This window comes from Coenobita brevimanus, chromosome 81, assembly GCF_032717465.1.
Source record: "Coenobita brevimanus isolate Jiangsu-jjx chromosome 81, ASM3271746v2, whole genome shotgun sequence".
Classification (NCBI taxonomy): Eukaryota; Metazoa; Arthropoda; class Malacostraca; order Decapoda; family Coenobitidae; genus Coenobita; species Coenobita brevimanus.
The window spans coordinates 21780717-21797131 of record NC_137034.1 but is presented as its reverse complement, the minus strand read 5'-3'; the positions used below and the strand labels follow the sequence as shown (position 1 = coordinate 21797131).

Genomic DNA, 16415 nt, shown 5'->3' with positions numbered 1-16415 from the left:
TTCTTCCTTCACCCTTATTCTTCTTTTTCTGTGTCTCCCCTCCTCTCTTCCTATTTCATTTTTCCTGTCATTTTTAATACCCTCCTCTCCTTTTTAGGTGGTTTTATATTGTGTCACAAGCCTAATGGTTTCCTGTAAGCCAGGAATATCGTTCTGTACGTTATTGACCCAGAGTATGGTGATATTAGAATAATTTATGCAACACAGAAGACAGGAAGGTAAAATAAACAAAATAAATCGCTTAGGAAGAAAAATGCTAGGGAGCTTCCTGGGCCTAAGTGTGCAAGCTAAGAGAGTGGCATAGTTTCTTCTTATAATAATATTAAACAAAACTCTCTTTGTTGAGTCGTGTGCAGTTGATCTTAATCTTGTAGTATTTATGGTTGGTGGAGGTGGCTTGGGGCAGGTCGATTGAGTGGAGGGGCTGGATTTGGCAGAGAGGCATGTAGGTGCGAGACCCCTGGCTGGTTGGACTGTCACTGCCCTGTAGAAAAAGAATTAAGAACTGGTGTTAATGCTGGGGGAAGGCATTAAGAACTCGTGTCAGTGCTGGGGGAAGGCATTAAGAACTGGTGTTAGTGATGGGGGAAGGCATTAAGAACTGGCGTTTGTGCTCGGGGAAGGCATTAAGAACTGGTGTCAGTGCTGGGGGAAGGCATAAAGAACTGGTGTTTGTGCTGGGGAAAGGCATTAAGAACTGATGTCAGTGCTGGGGGAAGGCATTAAGAACTGGTGTCAGTGCTGGGGGAAGGCGATAAGAAATGGTGCAAGTGCTGAGGCCAGCCATAGTTAACTTCTGGGCTAATAATTATACGCGACTTAAGCTACTACGAGTGTACTAAAAACACGTTCACTCAAGGCGTGTACCTCAATGACTAACTGACTTGGCGTGATGCAAATAATGTTAGACTAAAGCTTAAAGTAATCGCTACACAGCGCTCTCGTCGTAAGCATGCTACACTGGCTCCTTGGCACTCTGTCTAAAATGTTCGGTTTCTTTTTTGGACAGACCTTGTACTTTTCCATCAATATCTGTGTTTGGAGAGGGAAGCCTTCTTGTGGTGGCACTAATGTACTGTGCATATATGGGTGGCCTAATTGTCTCGTTATGTAAACGTTCTTTCCCCTCCCCTAAAAGGAGGATGGTGAAAGGCAGGAGAAAACATCTTCAGCCTGCAGTCTATTGGATTCGCATTTCAGATGATCCTGGGTTTTCCACAGCAACACTGCTGCAACTACGACTACTACTGCTACTACTGCTATTACAATTACTGCCACTGCTACTTCTGCCACTAAAACCACTTAAATTTTAAACAGTTTGGTTTTATGAGAGGTTCATCAGCTTCTGATGCTTTTTATTAATGGAGATGATGGTATCATATACAACACCTAAGAACTCACCCTTGGCTCCTTTAGTAGACTTGAGTAAAGCCTTTGATAAAATAGTTCATATAATACTTGGAAAAAATTATTGAAATCTAATATTCGCGTTGATATTACTTTAACTGTTACGCATTACTTACGGAATCAAAAGGTAAATGTTATCTGGCTGGGCGGCAGCAGCATATATTGCTACACTGATGAAGGTGTAATATCTTTTCTCTTTAATTTCTATATTATTGCCATGGTAAATGAAGTCTCAAACCGTCAGCTGAGATGTAACATTGGCATATAAAAGTTAAATATCTTAGCGTTTACAGATGATTTAGTACTTCTTGCTGCATCAGTGGCAGACTTGGGGACCTTTTGTGCTTTACTATGTCCCACACTGGTGGATCATAACTTGAGTATCAACAAAAACAAAACAAAATACATTCTATTTAATCAAAAGTCTTTTGTCAATGAACACCTAAAGCTGAAAAAGGATCAGAAAGAAATGGTACACTTATAAATATCTAGGTCATCTTAATTATTATATAATTTTAATGACTTTGATTATATAGATTATAGACTTACTAATTTTCATGCTTCTCTTAATGGCCTTTTTAGTGATTTTAAGTGCTTGAAAGGGTACAACAAGGAAGAAAGGTTGCTGGTTCCTTGAAAACAGTGATAAGAAACAGGGAACTGAGCATGGAAGTGAAAAAGTTTCTACATGACAGTATTGTGATACCAACTCTAACGTATGGAAGTGAAGCTTAGACGTTGTTGGAAGGACACAAGTCAAGAGTGAGAGCAGTGGAAATGAGTTATTTAAGAGGAGCCTGTGGAGTCATGCAGAGACAGGCTGACAAATGAGGATATAAAGGAGCGTTGTGGTGTGGATGTGGATGTGATAGGAAGAGTTAGGAGGAACACACTGAGGTGGTTTGGCCATGTGGAGAGGATGGAGGGTGAGAGATTGACGAGGAGAGTGTATGTGAGTGAGGTGGAGGGGGGAGAGGGAGGGGGAGGCCGAGGATGAGATGGAGAGATGGAGAGGAGAGGTATATGAGAGAGGGGGTGTGTGAGTTGGGAGCAGGGCAGTGAAATGGCGGGGGACAGGGCGACGTGGAGGCGATTTGTTTGTGGCCACCCCGGACGGGATTAAGGCGTCTGGTAGTAGATAGATAGAAGGATGTAAATACTGACACCCTTTTTTTTTTTTTTTTTTAGTTCATGCTGCCTTCCATGGTATGGCCTTCCATTGCGGAATTTTAATACAAGTTTTAAAACATACATTTTTAAATGCTTTGAAGTGGCACTTAGCAAAGCTTTGAGAAGAAATGAGTGGTGTTCCTATTTATATGATAGTACACATATTACAGCCAATAACTGCAACCGGCTGTCACTGAGACACCATGTAGCTCTGGCTCAAGCAAGGTGTATCAAGAAACTAATGAAAGTTCGCAACCCTCTCATCAAAAGTAATAGTCCTCTTTCACTCACTGGCATGCTGATCAACAATGTTGTTGCCCTGTTCAGAAAAGAATGTAGTACAGATGTCCTTCAAGAAAGCTTGGATGTCGTAACCTCTCGTATAGCCCTGGTCCAAAGATGTGAGGACAGGAGAGGTCCCTCAGTCTCGTATGGATATTAGTGCATTTGTTACTGTGGTATGGGATTGATTTAGTTTTTAATAATGCTTTATTACTATAGACAGTTTAGAGTATTTCTTTTTTATACTGACTGAAATTTATATTTTTCCTTTTTATTGTCTGTGTTTTTTTAATTTTAATTTTTTTTATTATTTTTTGAATATGAGAACAGTTTTTAAAATTATTTTTATCGAACGAATTTTATACATTTTTTGCTTTTTACTCCTACACTTAAAATAATATCTTATCTTTTACTTTTATAGTTTTTAGCAAGATTTATATTTTCTATCTATCTATCTATCTATTGCCAGACGCCTCAATCCCGTTTGGGGTGGCCACAAACAAATCGCCTCCAAGTCGCCCTGTCCCCCGCCATTTCACTGCCCTGCTCCCAACTCACACCCACCTCTCTCATATACCTCTCCACCCCATCCCTCCATCTCATCCTCGGCCTCCCCCTCCCTCTTCCCCCCTCCACCTCACTCACATACACTCTCTTCGTCAGTCTTTCACCCTCCATCCTCTCCACATGGCCAAACCACCTCAGTGTGTTTCTCATAACGCTTCCTATCACATCCACATCCACACCACAACGCTCCTTTATATCCTCATTCGTCAACCTGTCTCTCCATGTGACTCCACAGGCTCCTCTTAAATAACTCATTTCCACTGCTCTCACTCTTGACTTGTGTCCTTCCAACAATGTCCAAGCTTCACTTCCGTACGTTAGAGTTGGTATCACAATACTGTCATGTAGTAACTTTTTCACTTCCATGCTCACTTTCCTGTTTCTTATCACTGCTTTCAAAGAACCAGCAACCTTTCTTCCCTGCTGTACCCTTTCAAGCACTTCACCCTCCAAACCTCCATCCTTACTCATCACACTACCCAAGTACTTAAACGTACTCACATTTTCCAATTCCTCACCATCCAACCTCGCTGTACATTCACTAATCTCACCTCTCTCAAAGACCATCACTTTACTCTTCCCTACATTCACCTTTAGATTCCGTTTGTTACACAATCTCCCAAACTCATCCACCAAGCCTTGCAGCTCCCCTTCGTCTTCACTCAACAACACAGTATCATCTGCAAACAACAGTACAGGGAGTTTCCAAACACTATCCTCTCTCACCAGGGCCACTCCAACATCCACTACCCTACCTTGTACCTCTTTTATTACCCCATCCATGTACAGATTGAACAACCATGGAGACATGACACATCCCTGTTTCAAACCAACTTTCAAAGAGAAAAATTCACTTAGTTCACCATCCACACGCACTGCAGCCTTCGCACCATCGTACATACTCTTCACAGCATTCAACAACTTCCCATCTACTCCATATATTCTTAACACTTTCCACAATCCTTGTCTATCCACCCTGTCATATGCTTTCTCCAAATCCATGAAAGCCGCATACAACTCCTTTCCCTTCTCTAGAAACTTTTCCACTAATGATCTAAGAATGAATTTATATTTTAATGCTTGTAATTTTTTTTATGAATTTCATTATAGAATTTGTTATCATTTTTTATTTGTAACATTGTTCTTTGGCCTCCTATAGTGTTTTTTTTTTTTTATTTTTTTAATCCAACGTGCTGCACTGAGATTCATTGTTTTTTTTTGTTTTTTTATTGTTTTGTTCTCATATTATTGCACATCATTTTAATCATTTGTTTTCTTTTGTATCACACACTTACTGACTGTCAACTTCATTCTGTGCTGTGTTTTATATATAAATGAGAAAAAATGATCATTCTAATTAAATAAAAATGCTCCCATGTATGTATGCCATAATGTGTATGGCTGAAGTTCGATTACTACTACGACTACTACTACTACTACTACTACTACTACTACTGCTGCTGCTGCTGCTGCTGCTGCTGCTACGTATAGTTTTTTGAAATGATAATTAGCGGAAGTGTTATTCATTTAAAAGAATGTTTGGCCGTTGTGTCACTTATTGTAAATATGTATGTTCAATACGAAATAAAGTTCGTTGATTGACTACTACTACTACTGCTACTACTACTACTACTACTACTACTACTACTACTGCTGCTGCTGCTGCTTTTACTACTGCTGCTGTAACTACTGGTATTACTACAACAACTGCTGCTAGTACTACAACTGTCACTACTACTACTACTACTATTACTACAACTATGACTACTACTAACTACTACTACTACAACTACTACTAGTATTACTACAACTATGACTACCGCTAACTACTACTACTACTATTACTACAACTATACTACTAACTATTATTACTACTACTACTACTTCATTATCTGAAATCTCAAGGCCCTGTATGAAAAGCATTAGGAATTAGCGTTAGTGGTAGTTCGTGGATCTCAAGGCCAATTGCACTAGATATAAGCCTCTACACTCCCACAAATAACCGTAATACTGAGTAGACCAATATTAAGAGACCAGTTTCTGTCTGTCTGTCTGTCTGTCTGTCTGTCTGTCTGTCTCTCTCTCTCTCTCTCTGTCTCTCTGTCTGTCTGTCTCTCTCTCTCTCTCTCTCTCTCTCTCTCTCTCTCTCTCTCTCTCGAACAGCTTGGAGGTCGCTGATGAATATTCGTGACTGCATGAAATTTAATGGGCTTTCATTATGAGGTAGGAAGAAAGTCTCCTTGGTTACTAGTGAAATCGACGATCCAGTCTGACAACACCTGGGGCACGTATTCTCTTCGGGTAAGAAAGTTCCCTAACACCTCTTTTCTAGCGATTTGCTTTTGGGTATGACAGGTTAATATCGTTTTGTACATCATCTATGCAGATTGTGGCGATATGGGAAAGATTATTTTAACAAAGAATGGGACAGTAAGGTGCAATAACAAAAATAAGCCGTTAAGGAAACGGTGTTACGGAGCTTCCTCAACCGACAACAATGCAGACTGAGTTGAAATGGGTTAAGAATCAGATGAAAATAAACCAACCATAGTGTAGTGTTACGGGAAGGGTTTGACCGGCTTGCTACACCCACTACGCTCAGTGACACCTTTCCCTTAGCGACTTATTTTTGGGTACTGGTGGTCAATGTAGTCTTCTATGTTATTTATGCAGAGTATGGTGATATCAGAATTATTTGAGTAAGCAGAAGAGGATGATAAGGTGTAATAAGCAGAGTAAATCGCTTAGGAAAAGGTGTTATGGAGCCTCCTTACCCGACGAGAATACAGGTGGGATCCTCAGACGTATTTACAATGAATTCCGCGTCGTAAATTAGGAGGTGTTTCTCAGGAAGAACTAGACAAGGGAAGATTTATTTACAGGAAGACGTAGACAATGAATGATTTTTGCCCCCCTTTCCCTGATCGTCCTGTAGAAAACACTTATAACTGCCCTAAATTTCTTGCTCGTAACTGAGACTTATTTATTTTAATTTATGCTACATTTAAAAGTCATCTCTCTCTCTCTCTCTCTCTCTCTCTCTCTCTCTCTCTCTCTCTCCAGGAATGGTCTCCCAGGGTGGCTATAGTGGTGGGTGAGGAACATGTGTATACTGTATACAGATCCATTACACAGGATATAACCCATCACACTATCACATTATACATTATGCAGAACATCACTAGTTATGAAAGAATGCATTATAATTATTATTATTATTATTATTATTATTATTATTATTATTATTATTAGAACTATCTTCACTGTCCTGTTCAGTGCCCAGCCAGGTTTTAACAGATGGGGGGGGGGGCAAGGAGGGGCCGAGCCCTATTTTGGGAGGCCCTGATTTTAGACATTATCCACAAATTAAATAGTCGGAAATTTCAAATGTGGGGGGGGACAGTGGGGAACCCAAGGGTCTGACAGGGCCCCCCCCCCCCAGGACTCCCTGTAGCTATGCCACTGGTCCTGTTCTTTCCCTGTGAATAAATCTTTGATACAAAAATGACAGCATGTTAAAGCTGTTGTTTGCTGGACGATCAGGAAAAGGGGTGTAATATCTTCCCTTGTCTGGTTCTTCCTGAAAAAACATATGTAAGTTATGACGGGGAAGAGATTGTATGTTTGGATAATGTTTACAAAACCATAACACCAGATTTCTACGAACTAATAACAATTTCGTTGCACAGTTCTAAGTCAACTTTCTTCTGTGATGTTTCTTCAATAAACTAAAAGTAATCAAAATATGGTGGGGCCTGAAATGTATGCCTGCGCTGGCGGTTTGCTTATGTTTCGTCCATTAAATGTGATACATTTTTGCTTCTCAGGGATGCATTATGGTCAAAGGTGGTATGCTTTTGTTTCAGCATGGTCCAGATTCAGCCACTCAGAGAGCTGGCAGTGAGTGTCTCATGATTTCAATTTTGAGACTGGATTCAAGAAGGACTTCACCGACAACTAAGGGTAAGATTGGAAATTGGTCTGGTTTAGGCCTGAATGACACAGATCTAGGTTAGGTTAAGTGGTGTTTGGGTAGGTTAATGCCTGAAATACTTGAAATTCACCGGTTTATTTTCACCATCAAGATGAACATTAAAGTCCCACGAATATCCTGCTTATTTTTTATCTGTGAAAGAAATGCCACAGACGAAAGCTGACTTAGAAGTGTGCAACCAATTATTATTTTGTAGGAATCTGGTGTTGTGATTTTGTAAACATTTACCACATGTACACAATTTTCCCCATGTCTAGTTCATCCTGTAAAAACATATGAAAGTTATGATGGGGAAGAAATTATGTCTGAGCATCCCTTCCTTGCAATGCACCCACCCACCTGGGCAGTAAGGTCTAGGGGCTGGAGGGGTTCATCTGGCGTCTCTGGTGTCTTGGACGGGTCTTCTTCGTCACCAGCATCGACCTCGTCTGGGGAGGCCTTAGTAGACGGTGATGGAGGCACTGAGGCAGGGAGGGTAGTATCAGTTGTTGATTTATTTTTCATTATTACTATTACTATTAATTATAATACCGGACAAGAACTTGGTAGGCTAGTACAGAGTTTTGCTGATGTCTGTTGAGCGTCATGCCTTGACAGTAAAATAATGCAGAAAAGAGTAAAGTGATGGTTATTGAGAGAGAAGGTGACTCCCAGTGTGATGTTACAGTGAATGGAGAGAGACTGGAATTGGTGAGAGAGCTCGAATACCTGGGTACAGTGATAGAAAAGAGAGGAAAATGTGCAAAAGAAGTTGAAAGTAGAGTGACACAAGGAAGATATGTAGTTGGTGCAATGAAGGCCTTGATAAGAAACAGAGGCTTGAGTGTTGCAGCTGCACGATGCTTACATGGAGTGTTAGTGCCAATTTTAACATATGGTTGTGAGACTATGGTGTGGCATGAAAATGAAAAGTCAAGAGTAAGAGCAGTATGGAACTGATGAGGAATGTATGTGGTGAACAGAGCATGGACAGAATACAAAATACAGTGGAGTCTTTTATCCGAAAATCATGGGACTTTCAAAGTTTCGTTTAATCGATTTTTTCGGATAAAAGATAATGTAATAATATGTAGGATACAAGGGAACAGTATTGTACTCACCCATCACCCATTTCTGGCGACGTCCAGCCCACCAAAAGCACCAGCACCCAAAAAGCCACTCAACCATCACCAAAACAATACACTGTAGTACCTACGTATGTAACTGCACTTTTGTAACTGTAACAGAAACTGTCAACTTAAATAAATCTTCACTCAAATAAACTTAAATAAACCTTCACCAAAACAATTACGTAATTCACTGTAGCAATTCGAACAAATAAAGTCTTAAACCTGATTTTTTTTTCATATTCTTTGTTTCCTTATTCAATCATTTCCACATCATCCACATCATCTCCCACATCATCCAAATCTTCCGAGGTGGTGGATGGGGGCTGGCGCAACCAACGCTCGCTCTAGTGACTAGCGGAGCAACCGTAATCTAATGCTAGTGGAAATAAGCCCGCCGTGTTTGAATTTTCGGATAGATTTAAGATTTTTGCGGTTAATCGATATGAGAACGTTTTAGTAAAACTTACGGTTAATGGCATATTACGATTAAAAGAATTTCGGATAAAAGAGACTGTGCTGTAATGTGGTTCGTGAAAGATGTGGAGTGAGGAAGTCGGTGGACACCAGAATTGAAGAGAGTGTACTGAGATGGTATGGTCATGTGGAGAGAATGGATAACAATAGAGTGGTGAGAAAGGTATATCTTGAGCGAATTTGAAGGAGGGAGGAGGCGAGGTAGGGCAAGGAGAAGGTGGAGGGATGTGGTGGATGAGTGTGTGAGGAAGAGAGATTTGGATGTCAGTGAGGCTAGGGAACTGACAAGAGATCGAGCTGGGTAGATGAATGTTGTGAAGAGAAGTGCATGATCAAGGATTTGGCACCCCTTCTTAACGTGGCAGCGTCCGCACTGACTCTATCGCATACGTTTAACCCCTACACCGCGGGCTTGTTTACCAATTACTTGCGTGTCCCGCGGGGTTATTTGGGCTCCGACAGACTCTCAAAAAATATTTGCTAAAAATCAGTTATTAGTCCTAGAATAATAAAATTATATATGCTTATAGCACATACCTTCAGCTTTCTCCTGGAATGATTGTTGAGCCTTCGTCAGTTTCCGTAGGACTTGTGGAGACCTCTGAAGTAGGGTAACTAAGTCTCCACTTTACACTTCCCGACAACCCGTTATATGATTACCACAGCCAGATACAAACACTATAAACACTATTCTACCATTTTCAAGTAGTTTGGGATCCATACTAAAAAAAAAAAACAGTGTGAAAGCAATGGAAATTACGAGCGCGTCTGATCGCCGCACTTGCCCTAGTTCGCTCTAGGCACTCTGTCATTTATTATTCATAAAACCCCTCACACTTTATATTTCTATTACTATATCACACTTATATATATCTGGAGTCTTTCTCCATAAGTTTCATTCAGTCGTATTATTTTATTGTCACTGAAGTCATTCTATTTTTCAGTCAGTAAAATACGTAGAGAGCCACGGATTCACTCTCACTGTTATAACATAAATTATTTGTACTCATATTCTTATATTACTAATTACTTACATTACTATTTACATTTTCTATTCTATTTTCAATATTTACCCTTCTATTTTACTTACAATATGTTATTCACTGTCACTTTCAGTAAGATGAAACTATAGTACACTGTTCAATCATATGAACTGAACATCCATTGCTTTCACCTGCTATTTACACATTATTTACACATTATTTACACATTATTTCCAAATAATTCTGCTTCCACACTTGCACTGTTAGAACTGCTTCTGGCTGTGATAATCGAAGAAGCAGGTTACACAGAGGGGAACCTGGCATTCAGCGCACTGCCAAGAGGTGCGTTTATGCTCAGGTGTGCGGCGTGTGGTATGCGCACATACCTGACACCTGCGAATCGCAGCCTTCCTTTTCCCTGTGGCAGGCATTAGCTCAAGTCTGTGCCGATCCATATACGCCCTCTGCTCAAGTCGGTCGGGAAGTGTAACTGGATGGCGCCTTGGAGTTGCTGCTTGCACCTTACCATATTTTTCCAGCAGCTGCTGGACACAAGTCCTGGCGAACAACCTCAGGGAGAAGGACTTGGGTGGCTTTACCTTCATCTTGTACAGGATGAAGGCGTTCAGCATCGTCATATCTATGAGATGCAGAAAAACTTTCCTGTACCACCTAGTATTCTTCCTGAGGCAGTCGATCTCACCAATCATCATGTCGGACTTGTCCACCAGCCGCATGTTTATATTATAGTCCAACACAGCATCAGGTTTCATCACAGGTTCGCCTGTCCTACGGTCGACCTTCCCACTGTCTCTCATCTCCCCCTTATGTACGGTGGTGAGCATGTGCACGACTCTCTTGTCATGCCACCGTATTGCCAGCATCTTCTCAGACTTGCGTAGGTGCACGTCTCCTCGCTGCGAGTTTCTTGCCTCTGGGAATTTGGGGAAGTTGGCACGATTACTTTTGACAGTGCCACAGGAGCCAATGCCGTGCTCAGAAAGGTATTTGGCAAGTTTCGGTGCTGTATAGTAGTTGTCTGTATACAGCACATGATTCCCACCAAAATACTTTTCTAGGAGCACTTTCACTACACAGCCTGAGAAGCCAAGGGGGTGTGTTTTATCGAGATCGACAGTGCTGGCTGAATATATGACGAAGTCAAGGATGTACCCCGTCTTACAGTCGCACAGTACAAAGAACTTAATTCCAAAGCGATGGCGTTTGCTTGGAATGTACTGGACAAACCGAAGACGTCCTCTGAACAGAACCAAGGACTCATCAATGACAACCTTCTGAAATGGGTGGAAGAATGACATGAACTTATCCTTCATTCTGTTCAGAATCTCCCGGATCTTCCAGAGTGGGTCGGTTTGGGAAGGTACATCATTATCGGCAAAGTGCAGGTTTCCCATGATGTTCCGGAAGCGATCTCTGGCCATGTACTTGTTGAAGGTCGGTGAGGGTAGTAAGGGGTCCATGGACCAGTATTCTTCCAACTCATGCTTCTTGGAGTGTGGCATAAGAAGCATGAGGGCAAAGAACACATACAGCTCCTGCACTCCCAGCATGGTCCACTGTTGCATCTTGGCTGCACCTGTACCACTAGCAGCACGTTGTGATTCGAACCTGTTAGTCTCATCACATATGTGCTGCATGACTTCGTCATCTAGGAAGGCCAAAAGGTAGTCGACACACTCAGCATTTTCGTCCATAGTGAAGGCAGGCTGAACTCCTGACGAGCTCTCATCGAAAACCAGGTTTTCGGGGACAAAATCTGACCCTTCCGTCCACGCGAAGGCGTCCAGGATTCCCTGGCGTGGCGGTGGAGGGATGGTGGTGGTGGTGGTGGTGGAAGTTGGCTGAGAGGGAGGCTTATCACGGTCAAGGTCACTCGCACTGACCCTAGGTTGCCGTACAGCACTAGCAGCCCTTACCCTACTAGCTACACTACTTCTCACTCTCTTAGATCTACCTCTACCTCTACGGCCGGCCTTCACTGTTGATGCTGGTGGTGACTCCGACGACGAAGACTCCGGAGATAACTCAGCCGATGATGATGATGAGATGAGTAAAGCAGGGCTTGGGGAACGGGGAGGTGAATGATCTCGTGACTCATGGCGGGCTGGGTCACGTGGTGGCATTGTTCTGGGGCTAACACGCCGCCTTTTCACTCCCTTCCCAAATTCTTTTCCTTCCTGCACTAAAGGCTCCTTTCCCTTGGAGCTACACACAGATTCACTAGTAGGAGCACTTGTTGTCGCTGTTTCTGGCGCGATAAGTTCACCCGGCTCATCACACGATTCACCGGAATCGTCAAAATCGCTGTCCATTATTATCATCGACAATTCAGCAAGTTCTCGTGCCACTGCAGAGTCACTGAGGCCTTTCCTGCTTGCCTCAACACTTTTCTTGGGGGTAGAGGTCACGGGGCCCTTTGCAATGGGCGCAGAAGCGGCAGGAATGGCGGGCGCGAGTGCGACATGTTGTCTCTGCAGTGGAGGACAAGGAACTAAATGCCGCGGCTTATCTGAGAAGGGAAGGGTTGACAATGACACTTTAGGCTGACTGCTGCTAACTTACAGGCTAATTTTTTATAGGTAGAAAATCTCGGCAATAAATAAAGAAATAGGTACTTCCAGGTGAATGTAAATGTCAATTAGGATTCTCCCTTCCTTTCTGATATATATTTTTATTACAGACATCGATTACAAGGCATAAATCAAAGGGGAAATTACCATGGTAATGTAGCGAATGAATGCACGTGAGGTTTTGTCAGGTGATAATTGGGCAATTTCAGGAGTATAACACTATCACTTACCTGTTTTTTTTGGTATATATTATTGGGTAAAAATATTGGGCATAGGGCTTATTTCAATGGATGAAATCTGTGGAAAAAGAAGAGGGAAATTTCCGTAGCGCAGCGCGGCGTGAGAGGTGAGAGGAGAGGGTAATGGAGGGCAAGTAGGGAGGGGAGTCAAGAAGGGGGTAAATTATCTGAGAAGGGAAGGGTTGACAATGACACTTTAGGCTTACTGCTGCTAACTTACATGCTAATTTTTTATAGGTAGAAAATCTCGGCAATAAATATAGAAATAGGTAGTTCCAGGTGACTGTAAATGTCAATTAGGATTCTCCCTTCCTTTCTGATATATATTTTTATTACAGACATCGATTACAAGGCATAAATCAAAGGGGAAATTACCGTGGTAATGTAGCGAATGAATGCACGTGAGGTGTTGTCAGGTGATAATTAGGCAATTTCTGGAGTATAACACTATCACTTACCTGTTTTTTTTTGGTATATATTATTGGGTAAAAATATAGGGCATAGGCCTGATTTCAATGGATGAAATCTGTGGAAAGAGAAGGGGGAAATTTCCGTAGCGCAGCGCGGCGTGGGAGGTGAGAGGAGAGGGTAATGGAGGGCAGGGAGGGAGGGGAGTCAGGAAGGGGTTAAAATAGCTAAAATGTCAACAATGGATGGGAGTACAGATGAGATTTGGAGTGCTGACTAGTGTTGGACATTGGCAGTACTGATATATGATACAAGCCACCACTTGAGAGCCCGGGATAATTCAAAATAACACAGAATCACAAAAGTGACGCCCCGCGGTATGATCCATTGTAGCCGAGCGTCACGAAAGTGACGCCCCGCGGTTAAGGGGTTAAGTGAAGCTACACAACATGGTGAATGTTTTTGGTGTATCCGATAAAGCCAGGATTCTGGGGGCTTGAATGATGAGTGAATGGATGCGTGGCCCATTGGATTGGGCAAATTTGGTCTGTCTGGACATTGCTACTCCTCACCCTGCCCTAGGGTGGGAAAGGTCCGGATGATGATGATGATGATGATGATGATGATGATGATGATGATGATGATGATGGTGATGATGATGATGATGATTATAGTCTATTTGATCTCTGCTGAGACGAGAAGAGCCTAAAGCTTTTGAAAGCCAGTAGCTGATTGGGTGTCAGAGTGCATTCATTTTTAATGTATTTTAAATTTTTAGTACAAGGGTTACAATAACTACTTCTGATGATAAGCTTACTTAAATTTATCTGTCTATCTATCTATCTGTCTATCTATTGTCTATAGCCAGACGCCCTAATCCCGTAAGGGGTGGCCAGAAACAAATCGCCTCCATGTTGCTCTGTCCCCTGTCATTTCGTTGCCCTCCCCCCAGCTTACTCCCCCTTTCTCATATATACTGTAAACAGTTATCTGCATTGATTACTTAAAAAAAAAAAAAAATAGGCCTTACAAGTCTACCAGAGGGCCTAGATAGATGTGAAATATTCAGTCCTGCCAAAACAACATTTTTGGGCAATGTTTGACGAGATCTTTTAGCTTGTACCCATATTAAGGCAACTTAAGGTAAATTATTCGTCATTACTATGACGTTATGCTGATATGGCTGGAAAACTGAACATTTCACAGATATCTTGGCCTTCTGATACACATGGTAAGACCTCATTAATAATAATAATAATAATAATAATAATAATAGTAATAATAATAATAATAATAATAATTATAATAATAATAATAATAATAATAATAATAAGAAGAAGAAGAAGAATATACATGTGGTCATGATATTGAAGATGTTGATGATGTTGATATAATAATAATAATAATAATAATAATAATAAAACTAATAGTAATAAAATAATATAATCATTGCCATCATCTTCCTCTTCCTCCTCCTGCTCCTCCTCCTCCTCACCTTCCACCTCGCCACCCCCTTCTCCTGCCGTCCTGCTGGCGTCCTGGGCGGCGGTGTCTCTGCCTCGTCTTCGGCGCCGGCTAAACATCGAACGCATGGCGAGCACCAGCACCGTCAGGACCAAGACAAACCCGCCCACCACCATGACCAGTAATGGGGAGGACTCAGCCACGCCGGACATGTCTACAAGAGAGGCGTAACATGCATTAGTTTCAGTTAAAGCTCGTATTTTCATTGGTAAAGCTCTCTAACACCTTATCCTAGGTGATTTATTTTGTTCATTACACCTGACTAGCATTATCTTAGACTCGTGGTTAAAGAATCTCCCTAACACTTTTTCATAAGCGATTTATTTTGTTTATTACAGCTTACTGTCGCTCACCACTTCCACCAACATAGCCAGCCTCGGAGAGGACTCAGCCACGTTGGACATGTCTACTAGGGAGGCGTAGCTAGCATCAGGGTTCAAGAAGTTCCCTAACAACTTTTCCTAAGAGATTTGTTTTATTATACCTTACTATCGTTAGGTTAGGCTCAATTTTATGGCCTGTATTCTCGTTGGTTGAGGAAATTCCCAGGCATCTTTTCCTAAGCGATTTATTTTGTCAATTACATCTCACTGTCGTTAGGCTAGGCTCAGTTAATGTTCATATTCTCATCGGAAGAGAAAGCTAACACCTTTCCATAAGCAATTTATTCTGTTTATTACAACTCGCTATCGGGTGAAGAAGCTTTCTAACATCTTTTCCTATGAAATTTGTTTTGTTTATCACACCCTGCTGTCCACTTCTGTCTGGCATAAATCTTTCTAACATCGCCATACTCTGCATCAGTAACCAGCCATATGATGAACGCAGCTTGAATTTGGTTCTCTGTTATCTTGTCTTTGTTTTTTCTTGGAGGGAACAATCTTGCGGGCTTCTGGCCTTTGGTCCCTCTTCCTAGGAGAAAAAAAAATATATATATAAAATCGCCAAGGAAGAGATGCTAGGGAGCCTCCACGAGAATACGAGTCCAAAAACCGGTATTGTCACTGACTGAGGAAGCCCCCAAACACCTTTCCTTAGGAGATTTTTTTTTTTTCTGTCCTCCTCCGCCTGACATAAACCATTTCAATATCGCCATACTTGGCATATATAACACATAAAGAGGGATATTAACTACAGTCGCGGCGCATGACTCTGAGGTTTTCATTATCGTACCCTGGCAACCTGCCATTCAAAAGTGAGGTCCGATTTAGTACCATATTATACACGAATCATATTATTATGCATGAATATATTATACATGAATGTTATTATACACGAGCATATTATACACAAATCACATGCGTCTCATATTATACATGAAATCAGACGCACTTCTGAATGGTAGGCTGGCGCGCCGCGAATATTGCCACATCCAAAAATAATTCGCTAAACAGTTTCCTTAACCGACGAGAATACGAGATGGAGAGGGTCGCCTTTGTGTGGTGGCACAGGGACAGTGGAACGTCCCGGCTATAACAACGACATAATCATCACCACCACCACCACCATCATCATCATCATCATCATCACTACCATCACCATCACCATCACCACCACTACCATCATTGCCACCGTCTTCACCACCACGACCACCATCATCACTATCATGACCACTATCATCACCATCATCATTACATCGTCCCCATCATCATCATCATCATCATCAC

General features: G+C 41.8%; 1 protein-coding gene across 1 annotated transcript in view; it reads right to left on the bottom strand.

Annotated features, from left to right (window-relative positions):
- Positions 1-319: 319 nt before the first annotated feature.
- The window catches only part of LOC145409500 (nephrin-like), a 74779-nt gene continuing 58683 nt past the window's right edge, over positions 320-16415 (bottom strand). Inside the window, exons 16-18 of the mRNA XM_080279891.1 lie at positions 14735-14902; positions 7760-7881; positions 320-484 (exon numbers count right to left, since the gene is read on the bottom strand). Coding sequence (XP_080136017.1) covers positions 323-484; positions 7760-7881; positions 14735-14902 — 452 coding nt within the window. The 3' untranslated portion in view covers positions 320-322. The remainder of the gene's footprint in view (positions 485-7759; positions 7882-14734; positions 14903-16415) is intronic.